The 24,821-nt window shown below is 46.3% G+C and overlaps 1 protein-coding gene across 1 annotated transcript in view; it reads left to right on the top strand.

Moving 5' to 3' along the window:
- The window catches only part of ACAN (aggrecan), an 82,218-nt gene that overhangs the window by 39,228 nt on the left and 18,169 nt on the right, over positions 1-24,821 (top strand). Inside the window, exons 4-13 of the mRNA XM_063142722.1 lie at positions 33-207; positions 563-690; positions 1,277-1,570; positions 3,193-3,681; positions 7,441-7,615; positions 10,624-10,751; positions 11,723-12,016; positions 12,581-12,763; positions 14,227-16,383; positions 18,820-18,933. Coding sequence (XP_062998792.1) covers positions 33-207; positions 563-690; positions 1,277-1,570; positions 3,193-3,681; positions 7,441-7,615; positions 10,624-10,751; positions 11,723-12,016; positions 12,581-12,763; positions 14,227-16,383; positions 18,820-18,933 — 4,137 coding nt within the window. The remainder of the gene's footprint in view (positions 1-32; positions 208-562; positions 691-1,276; positions 1,571-3,192; positions 3,682-7,440; positions 7,616-10,623; positions 10,752-11,722; positions 12,017-12,580; positions 12,764-14,226; positions 16,384-18,819; positions 18,934-24,821) is intronic.

Below are 24,821 nucleotides of genomic sequence, written 5' to 3'. Positions count from 1 at the left end.
TGTGTGTTTATGTTGGTGAATGTGTTTTCCAGGCATCGTGTTCCATTACAGAGCCATCTCTACCCGGTACACTTTGGACTTTGAGAAGGCGAAGCAGGCATGCATCCAGAACAGTGCTGTCATTGCAACCCCTGAGCAGCTACAGGCTGCCTATGATGACGGCTTTGACCAGTGTGATGCTGGTTGGTTGGCTGATCAGACTGTCAGGTAAGCAGCCGGCAAGAGATTCCTGTGTACACACAGATAGGGTCAGATTAGCCATGAAGAAAACTCAAGTTTTGGAATGGATAAGGAATAAAAGAATGATCAGAGATCCAAGCAATTAGGGCTATTTCTCTCCTGGTCACTGGATGAAAACTCGAGGCCTTTTATCTTACATTTCCTGTTCCATACATATAAAGCTGCAGATGCAAATTGTTCTTACGTCCTGATAATCCCCTTTTTCTCTTTGAGAAATTGTTTCCATCACGGAGAGATATAATTGCACTGTCTCTCTCTCTCTCTCTCATGCACATGCCATGAAGACTAGTCTCTCCTCTTACTGAATCTCTCACTGAATCAGGTACCCAATGCATCACCCCCGAGAAGGTTGTTATGGTGACAAGGATGAATTTCCCGGAGTGAGAACATACGGCGTTCGCGAAACGGATGAGACATATGATGTGTATTGTTATGCAGATGAAATGGAAGGTAATTATTTGTCACTTATTCAGCTCTTCTACCATGGGACCTTTATGTCACCTTGTGGTCCAAGTTAAACCCATTTACAAACTGGTATAAATCAACAATTTGAGGGCCAAGCGACACTTCAAGTTCAACATGTAGTTTGTTTGATGGCTTGTTTTAAAATATTTTAACCGCCTGTCAGCTCTAAGTCCTTACAAAGGGACATACAGATGGAGTGTGACAATGTACAATAAATGTACATTTCTACAAAATAGAAATGTACACATAATGTTCTGGATGTGCAAGCTACTTAGGGTCTCACTAAAGGTGGCATTGAAAAGGAAGGTCCAAGACCCATCTAAATATAAGTACTGAAGGGGTGAGGTGTAGGTCCATTGGAAGGCAGTTTCACAGTGTTGGGGCCACCTCCAAAAAGGCTCTGACTCCCATACATGATGACTAACCATGGATTGGACGTGGGACCTTTTACATGCTGAATGATCTAAAAAAAAAGGTACTGGGTGGGAAAGGCTGGTAAAGTTTCCATGGGAAAGGTAGGAGTGCAAGCTTGCAGCTAATCCTTGCCTTCATTGGTATGTGACGATTGCAGGTAAAGTCTTCTACGCCACCTCCCCAGAGAAGTTCACCTTCCCAGAAGCTGCGGAGAAATGCCGCAGCCTCGGTGCTCGCTTGGCAACAACGGGAGAGCTGTATCTGGCCTGGAAAGATGGCATGGATGTTTGCAGCGCTGGCTGGCTGGCAGACCGCAGCGTCCGGTACCCCATCAACAAGCCACGGCCCACTTGTGGGGGCAACCTGGTAGGGGTCCGCACAGTGTACCTCTATGTCAACCAGACAGGATATCCTTACCCCTACTCCCGCTATGATGCCATCTGCTATGCTGGTGAGTAGGGCTGAATCATTCTCTTTCTGGTCCGTGTCTGTTTTGCATGTGTTCAACGAGAAGTCCACTCCATCCCATTTTCCGCAACAACAGCAGCAGCAACAACAACAACAATAACAACAACAACACAAGAAAATTAAAAATGCACACCTAAAATCACATTTAAATTGCACACATATTTCCCTAAAATAGGCATTTTAGATGCATTATTCCAAAAACCGTGTACACATTTCCCATTAAAATACACATTTTTAGGCATTTCCCCTAAAATGCATAAAATGTCTTTCCCATGCTGAAGCCGCTTCTACTTCCTCAGAGTAGCACCGCAAACTTACAACACACTGAGTCCCAAAACGCAGGCAAGTCGCAGAAAGCAGAAAATCCATCATGAAAGGACTTTGCAAAAATGTGTTTTTTATGACAAGATACCCTGACCTAGATGCAAAGGGAGGGAATGTCATGTACTACCAAACGCCTCTGAGGCACAGTAGAGCTGGAGTAAATCCCCAGTTTAGATGGGCTACTGGTGCTTTGACCCTACAAGCTTTGACTCCACTACAACACTGAAATTAACATAGCTGCTTGATCCAGCTGGTCCAAATATTGCTGCTTCTCACCAAGGTCCACTATCAGAAGAGGGGTTCCACCAGAATGAACTTTGTCCAGGGCCCCTCCAATCCCTGAAGAAGGCAATATCCCCATTAGGGATGTGCTCTGCTTCTAATCGGACCGGAGAAGCAGGAGCGGAGCGGGGGGCTTCGCCTGCCCTTAAGGCGGAGGCGAAGAGGATTGGGGGGCCGGCGGAGCGTGGCGGAGAGGATCGAGGTGAAGGCGGATCCTTCGCCTCAATCCGGAGCTCCGCCGGAAAGGTAAGTGGGGTTTATCAGGCCCTGCTGCTGTCTCTGTCGCCCATGCGGTGACAGCGGCAGGGCCCAGTAACCCCCCCGCCCTCCTCTCCCTTACCTGCCTCCGTCCGCGGTCCGTCAGCGTCTTCAATTGAGCCCATGGTTCCAGCAGGAAGTCTGGGCCGCTTGTGGCCCAGACTTCCTGGTGGAACCGCGGGCTCAATTGAAGACGGCAACGGACCGCGGACAGAGGCAGGTAAGGTTCCCCTCTCCCTTGGTCCCTTACCGAGCTCTGCCGCCGTCGCCACATGGGCGGCGATGGCGGCAGGGCCTGGTAACCCCCCTGCCCTCCTCTCCCTTACCTGCCTCCGTCAGCGGTCCATCAGCGTCTTCAATTGAGCCCGTGGTTCCAGCAGGAAGTCTGGGCCGGCCCAGACTTCCTGGTGGAACCGCGGGCTCAATTGAAGATGGCGACAGACCGCGGACGGAGGCAGGTAAGGTCCCCCTCTCCCTTTGTCCCTTACCGGGCTCTGCCGCCGTCACCGCATGGGCGGCGATGGCGGCAGGGCCCGGTAACCCCCCCTATGGGGGGGGGAACGGAGCTCCGATCCGGATCCGGAGCTCTGAGCGGAGCGGAGTGGGCACAGGCGGAGTGGGGGCGGGGTGGAGCGGCCCGATCCGAAAATGGCAGATCTGAAAGTGAAGCGGAGTGGGGGGTCCATGCACACCCCTAATCCCCATCCTTACTTCTCTCAACATTTTTTCCTCATGTTCTAGGTGGTGACTTCGGCACAATCGTCCATGAGAAGTTCACAGAAGACACAGTTGATGAATTGGGCAGTGGCTTCACCATCCAGACTGTCATTGAGCCAGATGTGGAGCTGGAGTTTCCACACAATGCCACGGAAGAGGAAGCCCGGGGAAGCATTGTGACCTTGGAGCCAATTGACTTTACAGCCACCACCTCCGAAGTGGATGAAGGCTTCACGGTGACTCCAGATCTCTTTGCTACTGGCGTCACTGATGAGGCAGAGAACAGGACTGAAGAGGGAATCTGGGAAGGTCCAGAAAATGCCACCGTCTCAATCCTGGACGCTCTTTTCACCACTGATACCCCAGAAGTGAGCTCGGTGGAAGACAGCCTGTGGGCGACAGGAACACCCGAACCAGAATCCGACTCACCGTTTACAGTGGAAGATCAGATTGTGCCAAGGACAGCTGTTCCTGACGTTGGTCTTGTTCCCAGGGAGCCCATCCTTCCCAAAGGTACGTGACAATGATTAGAATGCCAAATGATGAAATTAACCTGTTCCAGTAATCCAGTGATGGCTACAATTTGTCACATCTTCAAAGAAGCATTAAAAGACTCTATTATTCCGGCAGGCCTTCCCTTTTTAGAGTCTTATCGTTCACCGTTATATATTGCTTTCATGCTGTATTTTTTTTTATTGATTGTTTTATCTTGTTTAAATTGCTTTTAACTTTGTATGTCACCTAGGGTATTTTGTATATACTGTAGGTGGGATATAAATTGAAGTGATGATGATGAAGATGAAGATGAAGATGAATATTCTGTTTCCGGGGTGTTGAACCTCAAGCCTGCAAGCTAAATTAATTTGACCCACCTAGGGTCCCAATTCTGCCCTCTGGAGTTCCTGAGATGACTCCTCCTCCTTTACCCTGGCTTCACCCTCTTTCCCTGACCATCAAACATTAGGTGGTTTCACAGTTTTTGCACTGTTCCCCCCCCCTTCTAAAATATTGAGAAATGCTTCCCCTACAGTTTGATTTCCAGGAGAAAGTACTTTGAGTTAAAACACACTGGTGTGTTTTGTATTTTGACCCTGCCCCTTTTATCTTTGATCCCACCCCCAAGGAGAATGTCGTCGTCCCCAACAGATTCTTCGAAATTGAATCTGGCTCTTGGGCTTTTCTTGGGCCCCATCTGCACGTCATTCTCGGTGCGCTTGCATCCGCCCCCAGCGCACCCCGAGAACGATCATGTAACTTGCCTGTAAAAGAAACGACGAAGAGACGCCGACGCCGACGACGCCACCCAGCTTCCTGCTCCCCGACCGGCTTGGAGAGCTCTTTTTGAAGAAGGCGGGGGAGAGAGCTTCTTCCGCTCTCTCCACCGCCTTCTTCCGCCGAGCTCTCCGTCCCGGGCGGAGGAGCAGGAAGCTGGGTGGCTTCGTCGGCATCTCTTCGTCATTTCTTTTACAGGCAAGTTACATGATCGTTCTCGGGGTGCGCTGGGGGCGGATGCAAGCGCACCGAGAACGACGTGTGGATTCCCCCCAGTTCTATGAAAAGCAAAATGAACTTACCGTGTGTGTGTGTGTGTGTGTGTGTGTGTGTGTGTTCAAGCAAATGGCTGAAAAATGAGATGCATTTGTTGTGTATCCCATTTTTCAGCCATTTGCTTGTTTTCTGTTTAATTATTCTGTTTATTTATTCTATTTATATCCTGCCTTTTCTCCTGCAAGAAACCCAAGGCAGTGTACATGCTCCTCTTCCTCTCCATTTTATCCTCACAACAACCCTGTGAGGTAGGTCAGGCTGAGAGTCAATGAGTGACCCAAAATCATGGTTGAGTGGATAGTTTAGCCTGGGTCTAGTACAGACCAAGGGTCCATTCTGTTCACAGCGTGACCAACCAGCTGCCCACGGGAAACCCATAAGCAACCACCTTCCCATGTTCCCCAGCTACTGGTGTGCTTAAGCATCCTACCTCTGCTACTGGAGGTAGCATAGAGCCATCAAGATTAGTAGCCATATCCTCCATGAATTTTCCCATTCCCTATTAAAACAATCCAAATTGGTGGCCATCACTACAGCTTGTGGACGTGAATTCCACCTAGTTCAACTCCTGAGTCCCTATCCAACCACTATGCCACACTGGCTCTCATTTTCATTTCATTAAGAACATGAGAGGTTGGTTTAGATGATGCTGGACTATTTGTACGTCTAGCTAGCTGATGATGGGTAGCAAATCCTCTAGACGAAAGCGAAGCGCTTTCTCATCTTCTGCCATCTGATTCTTTTAAGTGGATGCACCGGGGATCAAACCAGGGATGTTTTGCATGCAAAGTATGTGCGCTACCATAGAGCTCCCACACATCCCGCCCTCTGCCATCAATTTCATTTTTCATGTCATGTAATAATATTACACCCAGGTTTTATTTCCACAAAGTTAAGCCAAAGACACTTATAACACAGGCAGCAGCAATCAATTCAACAAATCCAACATGACAGTTGGCAGAAGCACAATCAAATATATATATATATATATCCATAAATAAAAGCCATTTATAAATAGCATGCCCAATTCATATTGGCATATCAAGACATTTCCACAGCAAATACAGCAGCAGTTGCGTTGAGTTCAATGGCATAATTGAACTCAACGTGACTTACTTCCAAGTAGACTTACAATGGAATGCACTGTTTACTACTAAAATATTGGATCAAAGGAAGCTCATAAAAATATGTCATAAACAATATATCAAAATCAGACAAGTCCCTCAGGAGAGCAGTAATACCGTGAAAATATTGGGTTGGGGTGAGTGATACACTGAAATGAACACAGCTGGTATTGCAGCAGCATAAAATATATCCACCAGTTTCCCAATCACCCACTCAAATAGTCTGTACCAAGTCCCACGGTTTGCCACACGCCCTCAGATTAAATGGTTAAATGGCAGTGAGTAGGGTAACCATTGGGAAAGTAGGACAGGGCTTCTGTATCTTTAACAGTTGTATAGAAAAGGGGATTTCAGCAGGTGTCACTTGTATGCATGCAGCACTTGGTGAACTTCCCTCTTCATCACAATAGCTAAAGCTGAAGGAGCCCTGCCTCTTTTATATCTGTTCAAGAGGGCAGGGCTCCATCAGCTTTAACCGTTGTGATGAAGGGGGAATTTCACCAGGTGCTGCCTGCATACAAATGACACCTGCTGAAATTCCCTTTTCTATACAACTGTTAAAGATGCAGGAGCCCTGTTCTCCTTTTCATATGGTCACCCTAGCAGGGAGGGCAATGAGGGGGAAGAACAGGCAGCTGCCAGAGGAGCAATGTGAATATTTAGCAAAATGATTATTGTGGGGGAATGATTTGTTTGGCTGTGTCAAAACAGGCCTGGAACGAGCACCAGGCATCCTCAGACCAATGTCAGGGCCCAGTAAGACCCACCTGTGCTTATGGCTACATTGTCTTACCAGCCACAGTTTGTGCTGGTAGTAGCAGAGAAAGACCATATAAACTTCCCATGATTCTCCTGATGCACAGTTGCTCTGAAGTGTTATGAGAAATTAAAATGGTGGTCCTGTGGGAGCGGCCATTTTAATTTCCCACCATGACTCAGAGCATTACTACATCAGAGTATGGTGACCAACTGTCAGGATTTCCCCGGATTTGTCCTGGTTTTTGTTCTTTCCATGGTGTCAGGGGGGATTTTCTATAATTTTCAATAATGTCCTGGAATGATACACCTTCCTCTTTAAGGCTGCCATTAGCATGGCAGGAGGGAATGACATGCTTTCTTGAGGCACATCATTCCCCCACCCCGAGCTCCAATTGAGGTCTTAAAGGGGAAAGTGGGTCATTCGTGGACATTATAGAAAAGGCCCCAATTGGAGTGGATGGTGGTGGTGCAGAATGAAATCCTTTCCCCTCCTCCACTCCAGTCAGGTTCTTTAAGGTGGCGGGGGAATAACGTACTTTCTGCAGGACTCAGAAAGCTGCTTCCCCACACACACACTAGGTGTCCTCTTTTTTGGTTTCCCAAATATGGTCACCCTACATCAGAGGCATTGTGGGAAATATAAATCACTGGCCATTGTCCCAAGGTAATCCCATAACTGGAAGCTAGAAGGGGATCGGTGTCCCTCAAATTTTGGTACTACTTTTGAACCAAACTTTGTAATTGTACATATTTTAGCACAGCCCTGGAGGAAACTCAACCCAAGCGTTGATGCATCCATGTTCAAGTGCTCCTTCAATTCCTTTCTTCCTTTTCTCGACAGGTGTCATCTTTCATTACCGACCATCCACCAATAGATATTCCCTGACTTTTGTCAAAGCTCAGCAAGCTTGCCTGGATAATAACGCCGTTATTGCTACTCCTGAGCAACTGCAGGCTGCCTATGAGGATGGTTACGATCAATGTGACGCTGGCTGGCTGAGAGACCAGACGGTCAGGTAAGGATAAGCAGTGACTCAGCTGAGGTGGGAAATATCTAGGTATTTTCCATTTGTGAATCCATCTCTTTCATTTTTGGGAAGGCTAGGGCCAACCTGCAGTAAGTTTTGTTGCAATACTAGGACTGAATTATGAGTTCCTTCTACCAGCTTCTACCAACTTCTCCTGGGCAGTGGTTAGCTTGGCCACAGTAGTACAGGAGGTAGTAACCTCAAGACTAGATTACTGCAATGCACTCTGCGTGGGGCTGCCTTTAATGTTGGTCCAGAAAATGCAGCTGGTGCAGAATGCAGGAGCTTGGCTGTTGTCACAAGCTGTCCCTTTTCAGCATTGCACTGGCTGCCTACTCACTACTGTGCCGAGTTTAAGGTTTTCTTATTAGTGTATAAAGTCCTAAACAACTTGGACTGGGGATGTCAGAGGAATCCATCTGGGGGGTGAAGTTCGCTGAGCTTTCAGCACCTCTCACTGCTGCCCACTCCCCACCCTCCAAGACTCCAGCTGTCCCAATTCAATCTGTACCAAGTCAGGCCAGCTTACAGATTTTCTGGTTTGTTTGTAAATTGTAATTTACTCCAATAATAATAATAATAATAATAATAATAATAATAATTATTATTATTATTATTATTATTATTATTATTATTATTATTATTATTATTTCTTACACACCTCTCAGTTTGGATCGAGGCGGAGAACATCAATAAGTATAAAATACATAAAACTGAATTAAAAACGTAGTATACATTATCAAAACATCCTAAAAACATCCTAAAATTCCACTGGATAGTCCTGCCAGAATAGATCAGTCTTTATAGCTGTTTTAAATGCTAAAAGACTCTTAAGTTGAGGAGTCTCCTCCGGCAGGCCGTTCCACAGTCTGGGAGCAGCAGAAGAGAAGGTCTTCTGGGTAATACTGCCTAATTTTGGCAGGCTGACGTAGATTCTAATTAAATTGCCATCGCTTCATTTGTGCAAATTTCAGCCGTAATATGTGAAATTTGCAGAAATTGTGACTGCAATTTGCACAAATGACAATTTCAGGGGGGGGGACCCAAGAAAATTCCAAGAACTTCCCCGCAATGGCCATCCCTACATGGGACCAAGATATTTGAGAGAATGCCTTCTCCCTTACCAGCCTGCCTGATCATCAGGGCTTTTAAATATTTTCCTTCCATATTTTGATCCTTTTTTCATTATTGCTCACTGCTTGGGGATCCGTTCCTCCCCCAAACCTGCACAAATCCATACACAGAGTGCTTCACCATTGTCCAAGCCTCCAGTTCTGCAGTCTTCTCTGCTGCCACACCATTCTTGCTGCCATAAATTGAAACTGAAGTGATACCATCGACCTACAGGTTTACTGCTTCCTAGAGAACATTTTTCTCCTTCTCCCATAATACTAGAACCCAGTGTCATCCCATGAAGCTGGTTGGTGGGAGATTCAGGACAGATAAAAGGAAGGGCTTCTTCACACAACACATAGTTAAACTGTGGAATTCACTCCCACAAGATGTCGTGATGGCCACCAATTTGGATGGCTTTAAAAGGGGGTTGGATAAACTCCTGGAGGAGAAGGCTATCAGTGGCTACTAGCCCTGATGGCTAAGTGCAACCTCCATTATCAGAGGAAGTAAGTTCCTGGGGAACATGGGTCTGAGAGTGCTGTTGCACCATGCCCTGCTTGTGGGTCCCTGGCTGACAATGTGTGAACAGAGTGCTGGACTAGATGGAGTCTTGGTCTGATCCAGCAGGGCTCTTCTGCCGTTCTTCTGTTCTTAACCCGGACCAAGAGGTTTGTCATGCTTTCTGGGGAACGATTCCTGACATTTCTCGGCTGATGCACAAGACTTCTAGAGATATGCCCTTTGAAGTTTTGGAAGCAACAGAGCAGTTTTGCATCTGTCTCAGAGCTAGCAGCACGTCCTGAACCACCTCCAACCCTCCCCAGCACGATGTTTGCACTGAAGTTGTCAACTCACAGGCGTGTTCCAAATTCTTTAAATTGCAGCAGGAGAAGCTGCCTGCAGTGCAGTTAAGCAGACCTGAAATGTGATGTGCCACGGTAGTATGAGAACATTCTCCATTGCCATGGGTCTGTCTCACACACACACATGCACACACAAAATGTAGGTCTGCTTCCAATTGATTTTCAAATCATATGGAGGACCTGGGTGCTCTTAACTGCCTTTAATGTTATTCAAGAGAGGACTGGTGCAATGTAAGTGGCTGAGGCTGAGGTATGACATCTCAGAAGAAATACAACCAAATTGCCAGAATCACAGCTTCAGTACCCAGCATCCTTGGGCAGTGGCTGAGCTCCCAACGCTCTGAATATGATTTCAGGGCTTGGGCAGCCTCATATGGGTTCAAGAGGTCAATCAAGTCACCTGCTGCCAAACTGTATGCTATTTTCTTGAGCTCCTGCCAAAGGAAGTGAGGCAGGTGGCTACCAGGAGGAGGGCCTTCTCTGCTGTGGCACCCCGGCTGTAGAATGAGCTCCCTAAGGAGGCTCACCTGGCACCTACACTATATTCTTTTTATTCTCCCAGTATTTTAACTGTCTATAAATTAATTTTAACTTCGCTGTTTAAAATTTGTATTTTAAATTTGTATTTCTGCACTGTTGCTGGTCTTATCCTGGTTGTGCTTTTATATTGTATTTTATAGTGTTGTTTTATACTTTGAATGGTCTTAATTTTTGTGAACCACCCAGAGAGCTTCAGCTATTGGGTGTTAAGGAAATGCAATAAACAAACAAACAAACAAACAAACAAACAAACTATTCTTTGTTTTCAGGTGCAGACGTAAGCCATTAATGGAACTAAAACTCCTAAATCTAATATACTAAGATATCTTTTAATTGAGCGATGACTATTTTTATTGTTGCTATGATTACCATCCATGTACGCAGTGCTTTACAACGTAAAATAAACAGAAAATGACTAGTGGGAGATAAATGAGGTCTTTGATGAGTATGACCCCTGCCCTTGTCTGTGTTGGTCAGGTACCCCATCGTGGTTCCACGGAGCAAATGCGAAGGGGACAAAGACGATATCCCAGGGGTGAGGACGTACGGGATGCGGCCAGCCTCAGAGATGTTTGATGTATACTGTTATGTCAACAGGCTGAACGGTAGGTTTTCTTGTATGGTGGGAACCTTGAACATCTTTCAATATCAACTTCCATTTCAGAGAAGTTCTTAGGGGAGCTGCATCCCAGTGCTGGGCTGGGCCAAAGTCAAAGTGGGAGGAGCCAAACTTTCAGCATATTTCATCTTAAAGCTCTTACTGCCAATAATTAAGCTTTAGGAGAGTCATATCAAACTTTTAGAATGGGGGGGGAGAGAATTGCACAAAAACCAAGGGACCCCCAGACAGTTGGGAGAAAGTGGGGAAGGCCTGGAGAAGGCTGTGAGGCCATCTGGGGCCTAGATTGGCACCCCTGGCAGCCTAGTTTTGAACCTTGGGCTATGACATATAGGTGGGGAGAGGTAGCCTTCATTATAATATATGCAAGCTTATTATTATTATTATTATTATTATTATTATTATTATTATTATTATTATATCCTGCCTTTTTCCCAATACTGGGACTCAAGGTGGCTTTACAAATTAAAACATGTACAGTTAAAAACAGATAGAGATATACAAAAATTAAAAATATAATTAAACGTGGTGCAATATTAAAATATTTAAAACATTTAAAAACATTTAAAATATGTTTTTTTTTAAAAAAAAAAACCAATATATAAACAACACTTCAACAGAGATCCAAAGTACCCCCAAAGGCCTGCAGAAACAGATTTTTTTAGTCTGCCTCCAAAAGCACACCAAGGAGGGAGCCAGTCCTTAGGAAGGGAGTTCCAGAGCTCTGGGGCAGCCACCGAGACGGCCCTCTCCCGCATTCCCACCAGGAGTGATGTGATGGTGGTGGGACCGGGAGAAGGGCCTCTCCTGAAGATCTAAGGGGATGGGTAGGCTCATAAGGGAGAATCCATACTTTCAGATAACCTGGACCCAAGCCATATATGCATACATCAGACGTAGTCGTGGGAACTGATTAGCATGTGAGCCAAGAATTCATACTGGCTATTTTATCCCTAGGGGAGGTCTTCTTTGCAACAGAGCCAGAACAGTTCACCTTACTGGAAGCCCAAGAATACTGTGAGAGCCAGAATGCTACTCTGGCTTCCACCGGACAACTCTATGCTGCCTGGAGACTGGGTCTAGATGACTGCCGTGCAGGCTGGCTGGCTGATGGGAGTCTCCGCTATCCCATTGTCAACCCACGTCCTGCATGTGGTGGGGAGAAGCCTGGCGTGAGAACCACCTACTTGTACCCAAATCAGACGGGGTTCCCTGACCCACGAACTAAGCACCATGCTTTCTGTTTCAGAGGTACTGTCATCCTCCTTCTTATCATAGATGGCTTTTCAAGCATTGTGGGGACAGAGTAATACCAGAAAATGGGTTGGATCCAGGCATGGTCATATTTAGACATTGGGGTGGTTAACAATCCATGCTGCCCGGTTAACAAGCTACCCTAGCTGCGTTCCGACAACATGCCAATCCAAGGTTCAACAAGCAAGCCATGGTTCAAAACAACCCACACTCAACCACTGGGTGTGGGTTAGCATGCTGTGTGAACAGTGTCATTGAATTTGATGGAGCTTACATTGGTCATGACTAACTGAAGGCCCATTAATTTCTAGGGGTCTACTCTAAGTATGGCTAAGTCTGGATCCAGCCCATAGTTTGGGTTTTTGGAGAATGTCATTCAATTCATGTTGTTAAGCGATCTGGGCTAATTTGCACTCTGACCTAATATGCAAAATCCAAAGGACAACCTCATTATGAGTTACAGTTTAGTGCAGGAGGGGCAGATCAAGTTGGTTCACTTTGAAATGAAATCCTCAAGCGTCTCTACCGTTGACATCCCCAACCATGATTCTTGCCTTTCAGCTCTACCATCTCTGTATGAGGACATAATAGAGGAGGATCTCATTGCAGCCCAGCTGGTCCCTGGGGTTGAGGAAGTCCCATCTGGGGAAGAAACAACTGTGGAAATGGAGTTTGCCACTGATTCTGAAAATCAGACCGAGTGGGGAACGGAAGTATTTCCAACGGACATATCGTTGTTATCTGGTAGGTCAGGTCCCATGCTTTAACTCTGTAGCCCCATTCAGACATGACCTCTCTCTGTGCACATCCTATGTGTGGTGGCATCATGTTGGAATAGGGACCTATGACTAGAGGGACTGATCTCTTCCGGCAGGCCTGTCCAGCAGAATTTTAGGATACTTTTAATAAGCTTTTAGGATGTTTTTAGGATGTTTTTAACAGTGTATCCTATGTTTTTAATCAGTGTTTTGTGTGTTTTATGCATGTTGTTGTTCCCCGCCTCAATGCAATTGGAAAGGCGGGTAAGAAATATATTATTATTATTATTATTATTATTATTATTATTATTATTATTGTACATAGTTCCAATCTGCATGACAGTAACCCCAATTTTGCCATCCTGCAGATTCCATGCAGGACCAGGTGAAGGCATATCATGGGAGCGGTGTGATTTTGATCCTGCACTACAGGAAACCCTTAAAAATGTCCAGCAAATACACATACATGCACCCCACATCCTCTTTTGCAGCCACATCGCCTGGGATTTCCCTTGCACTAGCAAGAAAAACCCCAGGAATTCCCTTGCTAGCATGAACAAGGGAATTCCTTCCCTTATCTCTGATATTTCATGAGCGGAAAAGGGAAGAGAGCAGTAGCACTAGTGAGGGAATCCCTCTGTGTGTGTGTGTGTGTGTGTGTGTGTGTGTGTGTGTATGCGTGTTCATGTGTGTGTTTGTGTGTGTACATGTGTACCCCCCTGATGCCACCAGATGCAGCTCTTAGGACAAAAAAGGTTGTGCAAGCCTGCCTAAAATGACAGTGCCATGTCTGAAAAAAGGCTCATCCCTATACTGATGTCATGGAAGTCAAAGATAGCTGTAGGATTGATATGCCTCTGTTGCTTTCTAATAGAAGGCCCCTATGATGGCGTAGCTCACTGGCAGTGCACATGCTTGGCATACCGAAGGTCCTGGGTTCAATCCCTGGCACCTCCTGTTGAAAGGATCATGTAGCAGGTCATGATAAAAACCTCTGCTTGAGTTCCTGAAGCAGAGACACTGCCCGTGACTAGACATCAGAGTTCTGTGTATGACACAGCTTCTTGTGTTCTTCTGCTGACCTGGTGGTTCAGGAACTCCCTGGATAACTGCTAACAATTTGGAAAATTGTTGTTGTTGTTTGAAAATAGTTCTTAGATTGCAACTCCCATCCTTTGCCACCATCAGCTGTGCTTGCTAAGGCTGATGGGAGTTGCAGTCCTAAACAACATTGTTAGTTCAAAAGCTCTGCAAGAGGATGTATTTTTTAAATGAAATACTTCCTGTTGTAGGAGCTGACTTCCTGCTATCATGGCTTCTAAGATTGAAGTCTGAAAGTAGCCTAAGTTGATGTTTCTTCTGTATTGTGTGAGATATTAACTAAGATTTCTTTAATATGGTGTTTCTCTCTCACTCTCACTCTCTCTCTCTCTCCCACACTTCTTCAAGTGAGCCCATCAGCTGTTCCTCCCCCAACTGATGTAGTACCTGATGAAACAAGTGCAGAAGCTCCAATCACAGAGACATCTGCTTCTGGGTGGACATCTGGAGCTCCAGATTTAAGTGGAATGATTGAGCCTAGTGGAGAACCCTCTGGATTTGGAGAAAGTGGATTTCCTTCTGGAGCCCCAGATTTTAGCGGGCTCCCTTCCGGAGAGAGTGGGCTACCATCAGGAGACATAAGTGGCCTGTCTTCTGGCATTATTGAAGTCAGCATCTTGCCTTCTGGAGATGAAGAATTATCAGGGATCGGCTCAGGAATCCAAGAGCGAATACCTGGACTTCAAGAAGGCAAAGGCACTGAAGAAATTAGTGGGTTGCCTTCTGGATTTAGTGGAGAGGGTTCTGCTGTTGACCTTTTCAGTGGCTTACCATCTGGACAGTATGATTACAGTGGTCTCACATCTGGATTCCCTACAGTCTCTCTTGTGAATGCCACTTTGGTGGAAGTTGTAACCACAGCAACAGAAAAGGAAATGGAAGGGAAAGGGACAATTGGCATCAGTGGGGATGGAGACTTATCAGGTTTGCCCTCCGCTGAGTGGGACCTTAGTGGGATAACGAGTGGGTTGCCTTCTGGAATTGACACCAGTGGAATAACTGATATCAGTGGGCTTTCCTCAGGACTTGATATCAATGGGGAGCTCTCTGGGATACCGGATATCAGTGGATTACCATCAGGACTTGATATTAGTGGACAACCATCTGGTCTACCAGATATCAGTGGGTTATCCTCAGGAATTGACTTCAGTGGAACAACTTTTGGGATACCTGATATCAGTGGCTTTGTGGACCTAAGTGGCCAGGCTTCAGCTACTGATGAAAGCGGTGAACCTTCAGGGGTCACTTTCATAGATGCTCATTTGTTTGAAGTGACAACCCCTTCAGCTAAACAAGAAGAAGGGAAAGGGTTTGTAGAAATAAGTGGATTGCCTTCAGGAGATGAAGATCTATCAGGCACAGTGTCTGGAATTTTAGATGTTAGTGGTCAGCCTTCTGGACAAATAGACTTCAGTGGATGGACATCAGGAGTTCATGAAGGCAGTGGACTTCCAAGTGGACTAACAGAACTGAGTGGAGAAAGTTCTGGTGTTGGTCTCACCAGTGGCTTGCCATCTGGAATTTACGATTATAGCGGGCTCTCATCTGGGTTTCCCACAGTCTCTCTTGTGGATACAACTTTGGTGGAAGTTGTAACACAACCATCTGTTGCCCAGGAACTTGGAGAAGGGACATCTGGAGTATTAGAAATCAGTGGATTTCCTTCAGGAGAGAGGGAAACATCTGGAGAAGTATATGGTGTGACGACAGCTAGTGGATTACCATCAGAGACAGTTGACATCAGTGGCACGTCATCAGGCATTTTGTATTTCAGTGGAGAAATTTCTGGTGTCACTGACTTAAGTGGAGAATCCTCAACTGTAGCTGGTACTAGCGGTGATGCTTCTGGAATCCCAGAAATCACTTTAATCTCTTCTGATTTAGTAGAAACTGTGACCACCCCAGGGGTTTCACAGGAACTGGCTGGTGGAACAGAGGCAGTGCCACATTTTCCTGAATCAAGTGGAGAAGCCTCCACAACTAGTGGAGAGACTTCTGCATATCCTGAAAGTACCATCAAATCCCCTGAATATCATGATATTAGTGGTGAAACATCCACATTTCATGAAGCTGGTGTAGAAGCCTCTACAATTCATGAAACAAGTGGTGAAACCTCAGCTCTGCCAGAAAGCCACCTAGAATTGTCAACCCCTTATGAAACAAATAGTGAAACATCTGCATTACCTGAAAGCTACCCAGAAATATCTGGGACACCTTTTGTCAGTGACTTGCCCTCTGGGGCATTTGAAGAAAGGAGCCAGATTCATGGGGATAGCTCAGGTCCAGCCCCTCACCCGGTCTCAGATGTTCCAGAGAAACTTGACACTGATAATCCAGAACTAACTGAGCACTCCAAGCATCTAGATGAGACCCAAGTTGAAACAGAGGGATCAGAAACAGATGGTGTAGCTATTCCAGAGGTTCCACCAACACTACCTACCACCACTGATGTCAAGACTGAAGTTTCATCAAAGGTGACTGATGAGACTGAGTCCATTGCACAAGGTATAGTTAAAAATATATGCACAGTAGATCCTCCAGTAGCCAGTCTTTCTTATCTGAACTGTCTGGATATTCAAACTCACTTTGTTCTGCCCTCACCTCTCCCTTGCCGTACTGCCTTTCGTCCATAAGATCTCACAAAGAACCTCATTCCTGTTCACCCAAATGACTGAATATCTAAATATTGTGGAAGTCCATTTGGAGATATATGGCTCCATCTCACCCGTTCTAGCATTTAGCATGAGGCTACCTGTGTCTTGATGACATGACATTCTAAATCAGCTTTCCCCAACAAAGATATGTTGTACTACAACTCCCATCATCCCCAACCAGTGCAGCGAATGGCCAGGATGTCTGGGCATGGTGGGAGTTTTAGTAAATCATAACTGGAAGCTGTTGGTTTCTTCTTTGTGTGTGCTTCCTAGGCCTGCAGCACACTAAGGAGGTGCCAATATCATTCACCATTTGGTGTTCTCGTGGCTTTGATGCAGACGAGCCAGACCTAACATGAACTGGAACATCCTCCATCATGCTCCTCATTTCCTTTCAGGTCTCCAGCATCTGATGGATGCAGTAACGTCTCTCATTCCAGCACCTCAAATCCCTTTTATTTATCTGAGGAGAGCTGTTGTAGTAACAAGATCTCCTCAGATGGAGGATTCATGAAGTTTAACAGCAGCTCAGATTCAAAGAACTACATTCAAGGAAGTTATTTACTAGCAAATTACATTTGCAAATGGGTCAGTATAATTGACCTCACTCCCATCCAATGCTTAATTGCATCCAGCTTCCTCAATTGCTTGCAGAAGTAGACAACATAAAGACCAGCCAACAGCCCACTATTCTACACCCTATGCAAGGTGTCCACATTGGGGAAAGACATATTAGATGGCCATTACATGTGGCAGAAGAAATAAGGCAAAATTGGGGGATCAGACTATGATGAAGTTCAGGAGTGAATTTATAAATAAGGAAGGTAACTCTCTTAGCATATATCAGGCACTCCTAAAAATTTAAGGCCCTCTGGTAAAACCCGGACATCAGAAGTTTGAACCCTGTACACAATCCTGGTTGGATACAGAATGTAGCAGCAGCAAGTAGTCCTTGATCTAGGAACTAGCATACCTCTAGCATGGTTCTGGTCTACACTATGACTTCTCAGAATATTTTATGAGATGGCTTTCCCATTTGTATTTCAGTTAGGAATTGGTTGCAGGCAAGCAACTGATAGCAATCTTTGCTTCTCGGTGTGCTTCTGAAGGGGTTGGTTGAGAGGTTGATGAGTTCTTGAACTACCCAAGTGGTTCAAGAACTCATCAAGTGTAATGGTTTCATCGTGTAATGGTTTCAGAAGCTTAGTTTCTTCCATGACCTGATAGATTCATGCCTTCATGACTAGCAGTGAGCATCTGTTGAAGATGGTTTAATTGAAACCATGGTCAGCAACTACTTTTCCCAGAAGGCCATTTTGAGAAAAGCTAGTAGCCTGCCAACAAGTTCTGTTTCTACAGAGTCTTCTATTTTGTCCACACCTATTTGGCCCATAGATTAACAGCTTGAGAACCAAGAATCACTTCTTTGTGTTTGTGTGAAGGGGGTGGATTTAGCCCAGGGGGTCTCCCATTGCTCAAGCCTACCTTAGGACATGAATGTCACCAGTATTCAGCAAGTCCAGGTAGCTGTCCAAAGCTCATAGATACTGAGAAAAACCATAAACCTTGTGCATACAAGGGCTGAAGTCCATTTTGGAAAAGCTCTCAAGGGCTGCATTCCAGTAACGTGCAGGGCTGAAGGCGAAAGATAAGGAGCCAAAATGCCCAAACACCCAAAATTACAGCATATTGTATCTTTAAGCTCTTACTGCCAGTAACTATGTCATAGGGGAGGCATTTCAAATTTTTAGATGGGTGTGTGTGCCTGCAATATAAATGGTTGGTGATGAAGGAAAGGAGGTGGGTCTAGAAGAAGAAAGCAGGGCCTTCTGGGAAATTCCAGAGGGCTTGGCTGGGACCCAACAGAGGGCAGATTTTGTCCCCAGGCCTGAGTTTTTTCAACCCCATTCTAGCATAATCCTTAACCTTCTTCTCACAATCTTGAGGGATCTCTTGAACTCCAAAGGCCAATGGGGAAAGCCAATTAGGGATCACAGAAGAGTGCAAGCAGCAGACTCTCACTATGAGGAAGGAGGTATGTCTCACTATGTAACAATCTCACTATAGAGTAGGACGTACAGTATGTCTCTTGTCTGTTGTGAGGCTCTGTGGATCCTTTTACTCAAGAAACCACCAAACCTGGAGAGAGCCTTCATTTATAATTAGGGAATTCTGCCCATGCAGGAATAGAAAACGGGTTCCATTAGTCTTAAGAGGCTTTTTTGTGTGATGGTTCTGCAAGCTGCACAGCAGAATAATTACAAGCAAATAAATTTCATGGTTGCAGTTATACCCAAGACATGTGAAGAGAAGCCATGTGGAGCTGGAACCTGCCAGGAACAAGATGGGAGGATTACTTGCTTGTGCCCATCTGGGTATACGGGCGATCATTGTGACATAGGTAAGTCCTGACTTCTTCTTAATATGGAGATGGAAGATAATACATGCTGCCACAGTGAGTGGGGTTGCAAAACTGCTCTGCTCATTGGGCATGTGGGCAAATGTCCCAGGTTCTGAGCATAGACGGAGAACCAAGCAGCAGCAGAAGAAGAGTGGCTTACCCCACTGCACATTATGTTTGCTTGAGCATGCACAGATCTGCTCTATGAATCCCTGCAAGATTCATTTTTATTCCTCCTAGTGCAAGAGGTTTTTATGTGGGTTTCCTTGTACAGAAGGCTGATTAACAGATCCGCCCTTGTTTTACACACCCAGAAGATTCTATGAAAGGGAAACATGTACACATAACAACAAGGCAAGGGAACATACCTCAGTGGTAGAGCACATGCTTTTTCAGGCTCGGGTTCCCAGGTTCCATCCAAGTAGGGCTGAGAAAAAAATTACTCCTGCCTAAAAATCTGGAGAGCAGCTGCCAGTACTGTTGGCAATAATGGGCCAGATGGTCCTATAGTCTGACTCAGTATAAGGTAGCATCCTTATTTCACCCTCTACCTCTCCAGGAGGACCACTGGATAGACCTGATAGCTTGAACCCAAAGCACCGGATCTTGAGCTGCTGGCATCTCATCCTTTCATTTATGAATAGTACGATGTGTTTGTGTCGCTGTGTTTCATATTGTTTGAAATGGTGAAATGGGCTACCATTGATTTCATGATGGTGTGTGTAATAGAGGATGAGAAACATAGTCTTAGAAATCAGAGATGTAAACATCATGTATCGAATCTGGGGAATCATCAGGACATCCATGAAGTCGTTAATTCAGACTTAGGAGAAGTTGGAGGAGAGAAGTTCTATCGCTGTCTCCATTCATGCCAGCTCCAGGCATTCATGGGAGCTTTTGGGCACAGCATCTGCCATGGTTTCATCTCTCTCAATGTGGGCTCCCCCTGTCATTAAGATGCCTCCATGTCCTCCTCCTCCTCCTCCATATTTTCAACATTCCCTGATGCTGCTCTTCCTCCTCACTATTGCCTCCACCTGCTATCTTCCTGTACAAAAATCTAAGGAGCAAGTAGGCTGTGGCAGCTGGAGCTGGCCCATTTCACCACTATTATCATTCACACACTCACCCCGTTCTGGGCCAGAGTGAGAGGTTAGGTGAGAAAACAGGTGACACCAGCAAGGGTGGTGATTCAGGGTCTCTTAATGGTCCACCTTTGCTGGCATGTGGGCCTTGGCAAATGCCGAGCCTGACACTAGCCTGTTCTCTGTGTTGGTATGTGTTCTTGGGGAATCTCCATTGCTCCGGTATATATAAGAAAAGAAGAGGCAACAAAAAAATGTACATCAGAGATGGTCTACAAAACCTAAATCACTGACAGCCAATTTATGCATTCTGAAGAATCACATGGTGATTTTTTTTCCTCTTGGGCTGTAGCATTCATAGGGTGGTGGCAAGTTTGTATGATCTTTCATCACAAAAAAAGGAAGGAAGGAAAAGAATAGCCTCTGCCAGTGACTGGAGCAATAGCCATTTTTGTTGTGGTGCCAATTAAAGTGATGTTGTGGGGAGGGACATTTGAACGGGGTTTTGACGGAATTTCTACAACGTATTATTATTGTTTGGTGCTGTTAGTTTCCTCTGGTGTTCAGAGTTCTGTGTAAAAGCCGGGACTAGTCACATAGCTGGTTTATATTCTTTTGCTGCTGAGCACACAAAGAAGAGAAAACAGCCTGGAAAATGTATGTGGTTGCAACAAGTACAATACTAGGCAATCTGGACCAACTGACCAAGACCCATAGATATTTGAAGGTCTCTTTTTGCTGAGCCTTGGACCTGCCATGACCTCTAAGGGCATAGCTAGATGGGGTGATATCCCTGTGCGTCCTCATGATGCACAGGGGATCCTGGGAGCAGGGAGGGAGGATCCCTCCCTTTCCCCGGGATATCACCCTACCCTTTTTCATGGTTTTTCTGTGGTCTCGGAATGATCCATTGTGGTTTGTCCCGGCTCCTTGCGAGTAACCGTGAGGAGCTGGGAGCCAGGCATGGGGCACAGAGCTCCTCAGGAGCTCTGTGTCCATTGGGGGCGGGGTGGGTGGGGAAATTATTATTTTTTAAAAAAATAACTTACTGTCGTGCACTCCATCCCCTTTTTTAAAAAATAGCAGGAATGATGTCCTGTTCCTCCTAGAACATCACATACCGTGTGTAGACAGTGGGGAGATCTCATGATAACCACATTGCGAGGTCCTCACCCCTCCATCGCACTAGACCAGGTAGGTCTAGCCATGGCCTAATTTACTCTCCAATACTCAGAAGACTTTCAGAAAGGGTAGGCGATAAAGGGCAGAAGTAGATGTTCACAGATCAGGATCTGGGAGTGTGTGTTTTCTCATCAAGCAACAACTGCATACCTTTGGTGGATGGTGGAATCTGAACTGGAGGTGGTGGACCAATGGGCGTGCTTAACCTTCCTCTCACCAGCTAGTTTTCTACTGCTACCTTCCTTCCCTCCCTGCTTTTTTCCCATCCATAGCTCCAGACCTATGTTGCTATATCACAGGGGAAGAAAAAAGGCCTTGCAAGGGGAAAGTGGCAGGTGGGGAAAGTGTTAAGTACCCCTTCCTATCTCCACTCCTCGCCTTTTAATTGCACTTTTCCTGCCACTGTTTTGCAATGGTTTAGGAGAGACCTGCATTCTGCTGAAATATCTGCTGAAATATCTACTTCTGCCCAAAGATTGGGGGGCTTTGCATGCAGAAGATCCCAGGTTCAGTTTGTAGAATCTCCAGTTAAGAGGATCAGATGATTGGAAAGACCTCTACATAACACTCTGGAGACCTGGTGTCTGTCAGAACAGATGATGCTAGCCTAGATGGACAAATAGTCTGGCCTGGGGTAAGCCAGTACCGCTATTCAAAAGCTGTGGCTATGTTAGCCTTACAGATAGAAAGATAAGACTTCATATTCTCAAATAATAATAATAATAATAATAATAATAATAATAATAATAATACACATTGCTCTACACCACTTGCTGTGTGTTTAATTTTTATTTATTTGTCCATCTCTAAGATTTATACCCTGCCTTTCAGTCAAATGATTCTCTAGGCAGCTTACAAACCACAAGTAATAATACAACCCTCACCCCCAAATAACACACACGTACAACCCAGCAGCCCTTAGTCCTCTGGCTGATGGGTGGAACCATGCTGCCTCCCCTTTATCATGATGTTCTTCCTGGGAGGCTGAGGATGCAAACTCCCAGTTGCCCTTGGTTCCCATGGCTGGTGGTGGAAACCAGAGTGTGCTTCGCTTCTGCTGTGTGGCCTTAGTACAGCTGGCATGTGAAACTAAGGGCACATCTACACTAAGCAGGATATTCCACTATGAAAGCAGTATATAAATGGCAGGAGCCACACTACTGCTTTATAGCGGTATTGAAGTGCACTGACCACTATTGGGGCCCATGGACACATACCATATACTGCTTTCATACCATTATATACTAGGGATGTGCTCCGCTTCTAATCGGACCAGCGAATTAGAAGCGGAGCGGGGTGCTTCGCCTGCCCTTAAGGCGGAGGCAAAGAGGATTGGGGGGGCCGGCGGAGCATGGCGAAGAGGATCGAGGTGAAGGCGGATCTTTCGCCTTGATCCGGAGCTCCACCGGAAAGGTAAGTGGGGTTTACCGGGCCCTGCTGCTGTCGCTGTCGCCCATGCGGCGACAGCGGCAGGGCCCGGTAAACCCCCCCTCCTCTCCCTTACCTGCCTCCATCCGCGTTCCCTCGGCTTCTTCAATTAAGCCTGCGGTTCAACCAGGAAGTCTAGGCCACACTTGCGGCCCAGACTTCCTGGTTGAACCGTGGGCTCAATTGAAGAAGCCGACGGACCGCGGACGGAGGCAGGTAAGGCCCCCCTCCCCCTTGGTCCCTTACCGGGCTCTGCCACCATCGCCGCACGGGTGGCGATGGCGGCAGGGCCCGGTAACCCCCCCTGCCCTCCTCTCCCTTACCTGCCTCCGTCCGCGATCCGTCGGCTTCTTCAATTGAGCCTGCAGTTCAACCAGGAAGTCTGGGCCGCACTTGCAGCCCAGACTTCCTGGTTGAACCGCGGGCTCAATTGAAGAAGCCGACGGACCGCGGACGGAGGCAGGTAAGGCCCCCCTCTCCCTTGATCCCTTACCGGGCTCAGCCGCCATCGCCGCACGGGTGGCGACAGTGGCAGGGCCCGGTAACCCCCCCGCCCTCCTCTCCCAGCCTTACCTGGCACCACTCCCCTCCACTGCGGAGCTCCGATTCGGAGCCGGAGCTCCGCGGCGAAGAGGAGCGGAGTATGGGCGGAGCGGAGCGGGCCGATCCGAAATTTTCACACCCCTATTATATGCTGCTTGCTGTGGCTTCTGCCTTTTATATACTGCTTTCATAGTGGGATATCCTGCTTGGTGTAGATGAGCCCTAAGAGTTCTTTCCAGTAGGGGGGAGGAGGAGGGGGAGGAGGAGGAGGAGGAGGCAGCAATGCTCCCCACAGCTTCTCCTTCTCTTGTTGATGGATGAGGCCAAACTTGTCTTCCCCTTGCTGTTGTGTTCTTCTTGGGGAGTGCTACCTCACTCTAGTCCTTTGTGCCTTTGTATTGTATTCATGTTCACTGAAATAGCCAAGTTTTCACTGATTTTAAAACCTTTGTTCTTGTGAAAGTTGTACTAGAAAAATGTAGCTGTCTTAAAACATGTTATCAACAGGTCAAAATCTATCTCAGCAGCTGACATTTGTGAAATGGCCAGCTCTGCACTACACGATGTCTAAGGCTGCAATCCTAAACACACTTCCCTGGAAGTAACTCCCATTGAATTTAATGGAGCATACTTCTGAGTCCACATGTATAGGATTGCACACCCAGAGCTGAACTGAAACCGCACACACACTTTGCAATTCCATTCACTGGCTTTGAAGTTGACATTCACTCTCACCACTCCTTAACTTCCTTAAGTTTTTTTTCCCTCCAAGTTACTTCCATGAAACTTTGCCTCCTGCTGCTGCCATTACTCTGAATTTGCTTCAGGACAGTGCCATCAGAGTGAGGGCAAAAGAAATAAGCGATGTGGGATTCATGTGGAGAAAGCAAAAGAAGGAAATGGTGGGGGACAGTGCCCAGTAGCAGGGGAGAGTAACTGAATAGGTGGCAGTAGCAGCAAAATATTGGGTATGGATAGCACTCCTTCAGGAAACCTTTTGCACACACATGTGCTTATGTGCACATGCAAGCATACCCATTAGGAACTGCCAGAGCAAGTGAAGTCCAATTTCTGCTTCAGATCCCAGTGCACATCCACATGGGATACCCCAAGGCAGGCCAGAATGTAGTCCAGGCATCCCCAAGCTGGTGCCCTCCAGAATGTTTTGGACTATACCTCTCAGTGTTCCTGACATTGGTCATACTGGTTGTGGCAGATGAGAATTAAAATGCAAAGCATTTGAAAGGAACCAGCTTGGGAAAAGCTGATTTAGTCCAAGAACAAGGTTGGTCAAGTACAGCATTTTCAGGACCTTGGATAGCACATTGGGAGCTGATTGTGTGTTCTAATGGAGTCACCACTCCAACAGAGCCCTTAGAAACTTCCTGGCCCTAACTCCCCACTTCCAAGCTTCCTGCCCACCCAAGTGGAGGAGTGGGGAGCTTTAAAGGGGCAGCCCTTGGGCCTGAAGCCAAGCATTTCACCACCCTCTTTATCTGCTCCTACCTCATCCAGATAGGGATGTCAGAGAAGTCAGTAATGGAAATGACCTTTGATTTCAATGAAGCCAACCCATGGATTCTGCAGTGGAATGGCTTTCCCAAGTTGACCAGATTCCACAAACTGGCCCTGAAATGAAATGAAATGCTT

This window comes from Elgaria multicarinata, chromosome 16 (genome assembly GCF_023053635.1).
Source record: "Elgaria multicarinata webbii isolate HBS135686 ecotype San Diego chromosome 16, rElgMul1.1.pri, whole genome shotgun sequence".
Lineage (NCBI taxonomy): Eukaryota > Metazoa > Chordata > Lepidosauria > Squamata > Anguidae > Elgaria > Elgaria multicarinata.
The sequence above is the reverse complement of the archived record's forward strand: the minus strand, read 5'-3'. Positions and strand labels throughout refer to the sequence as shown.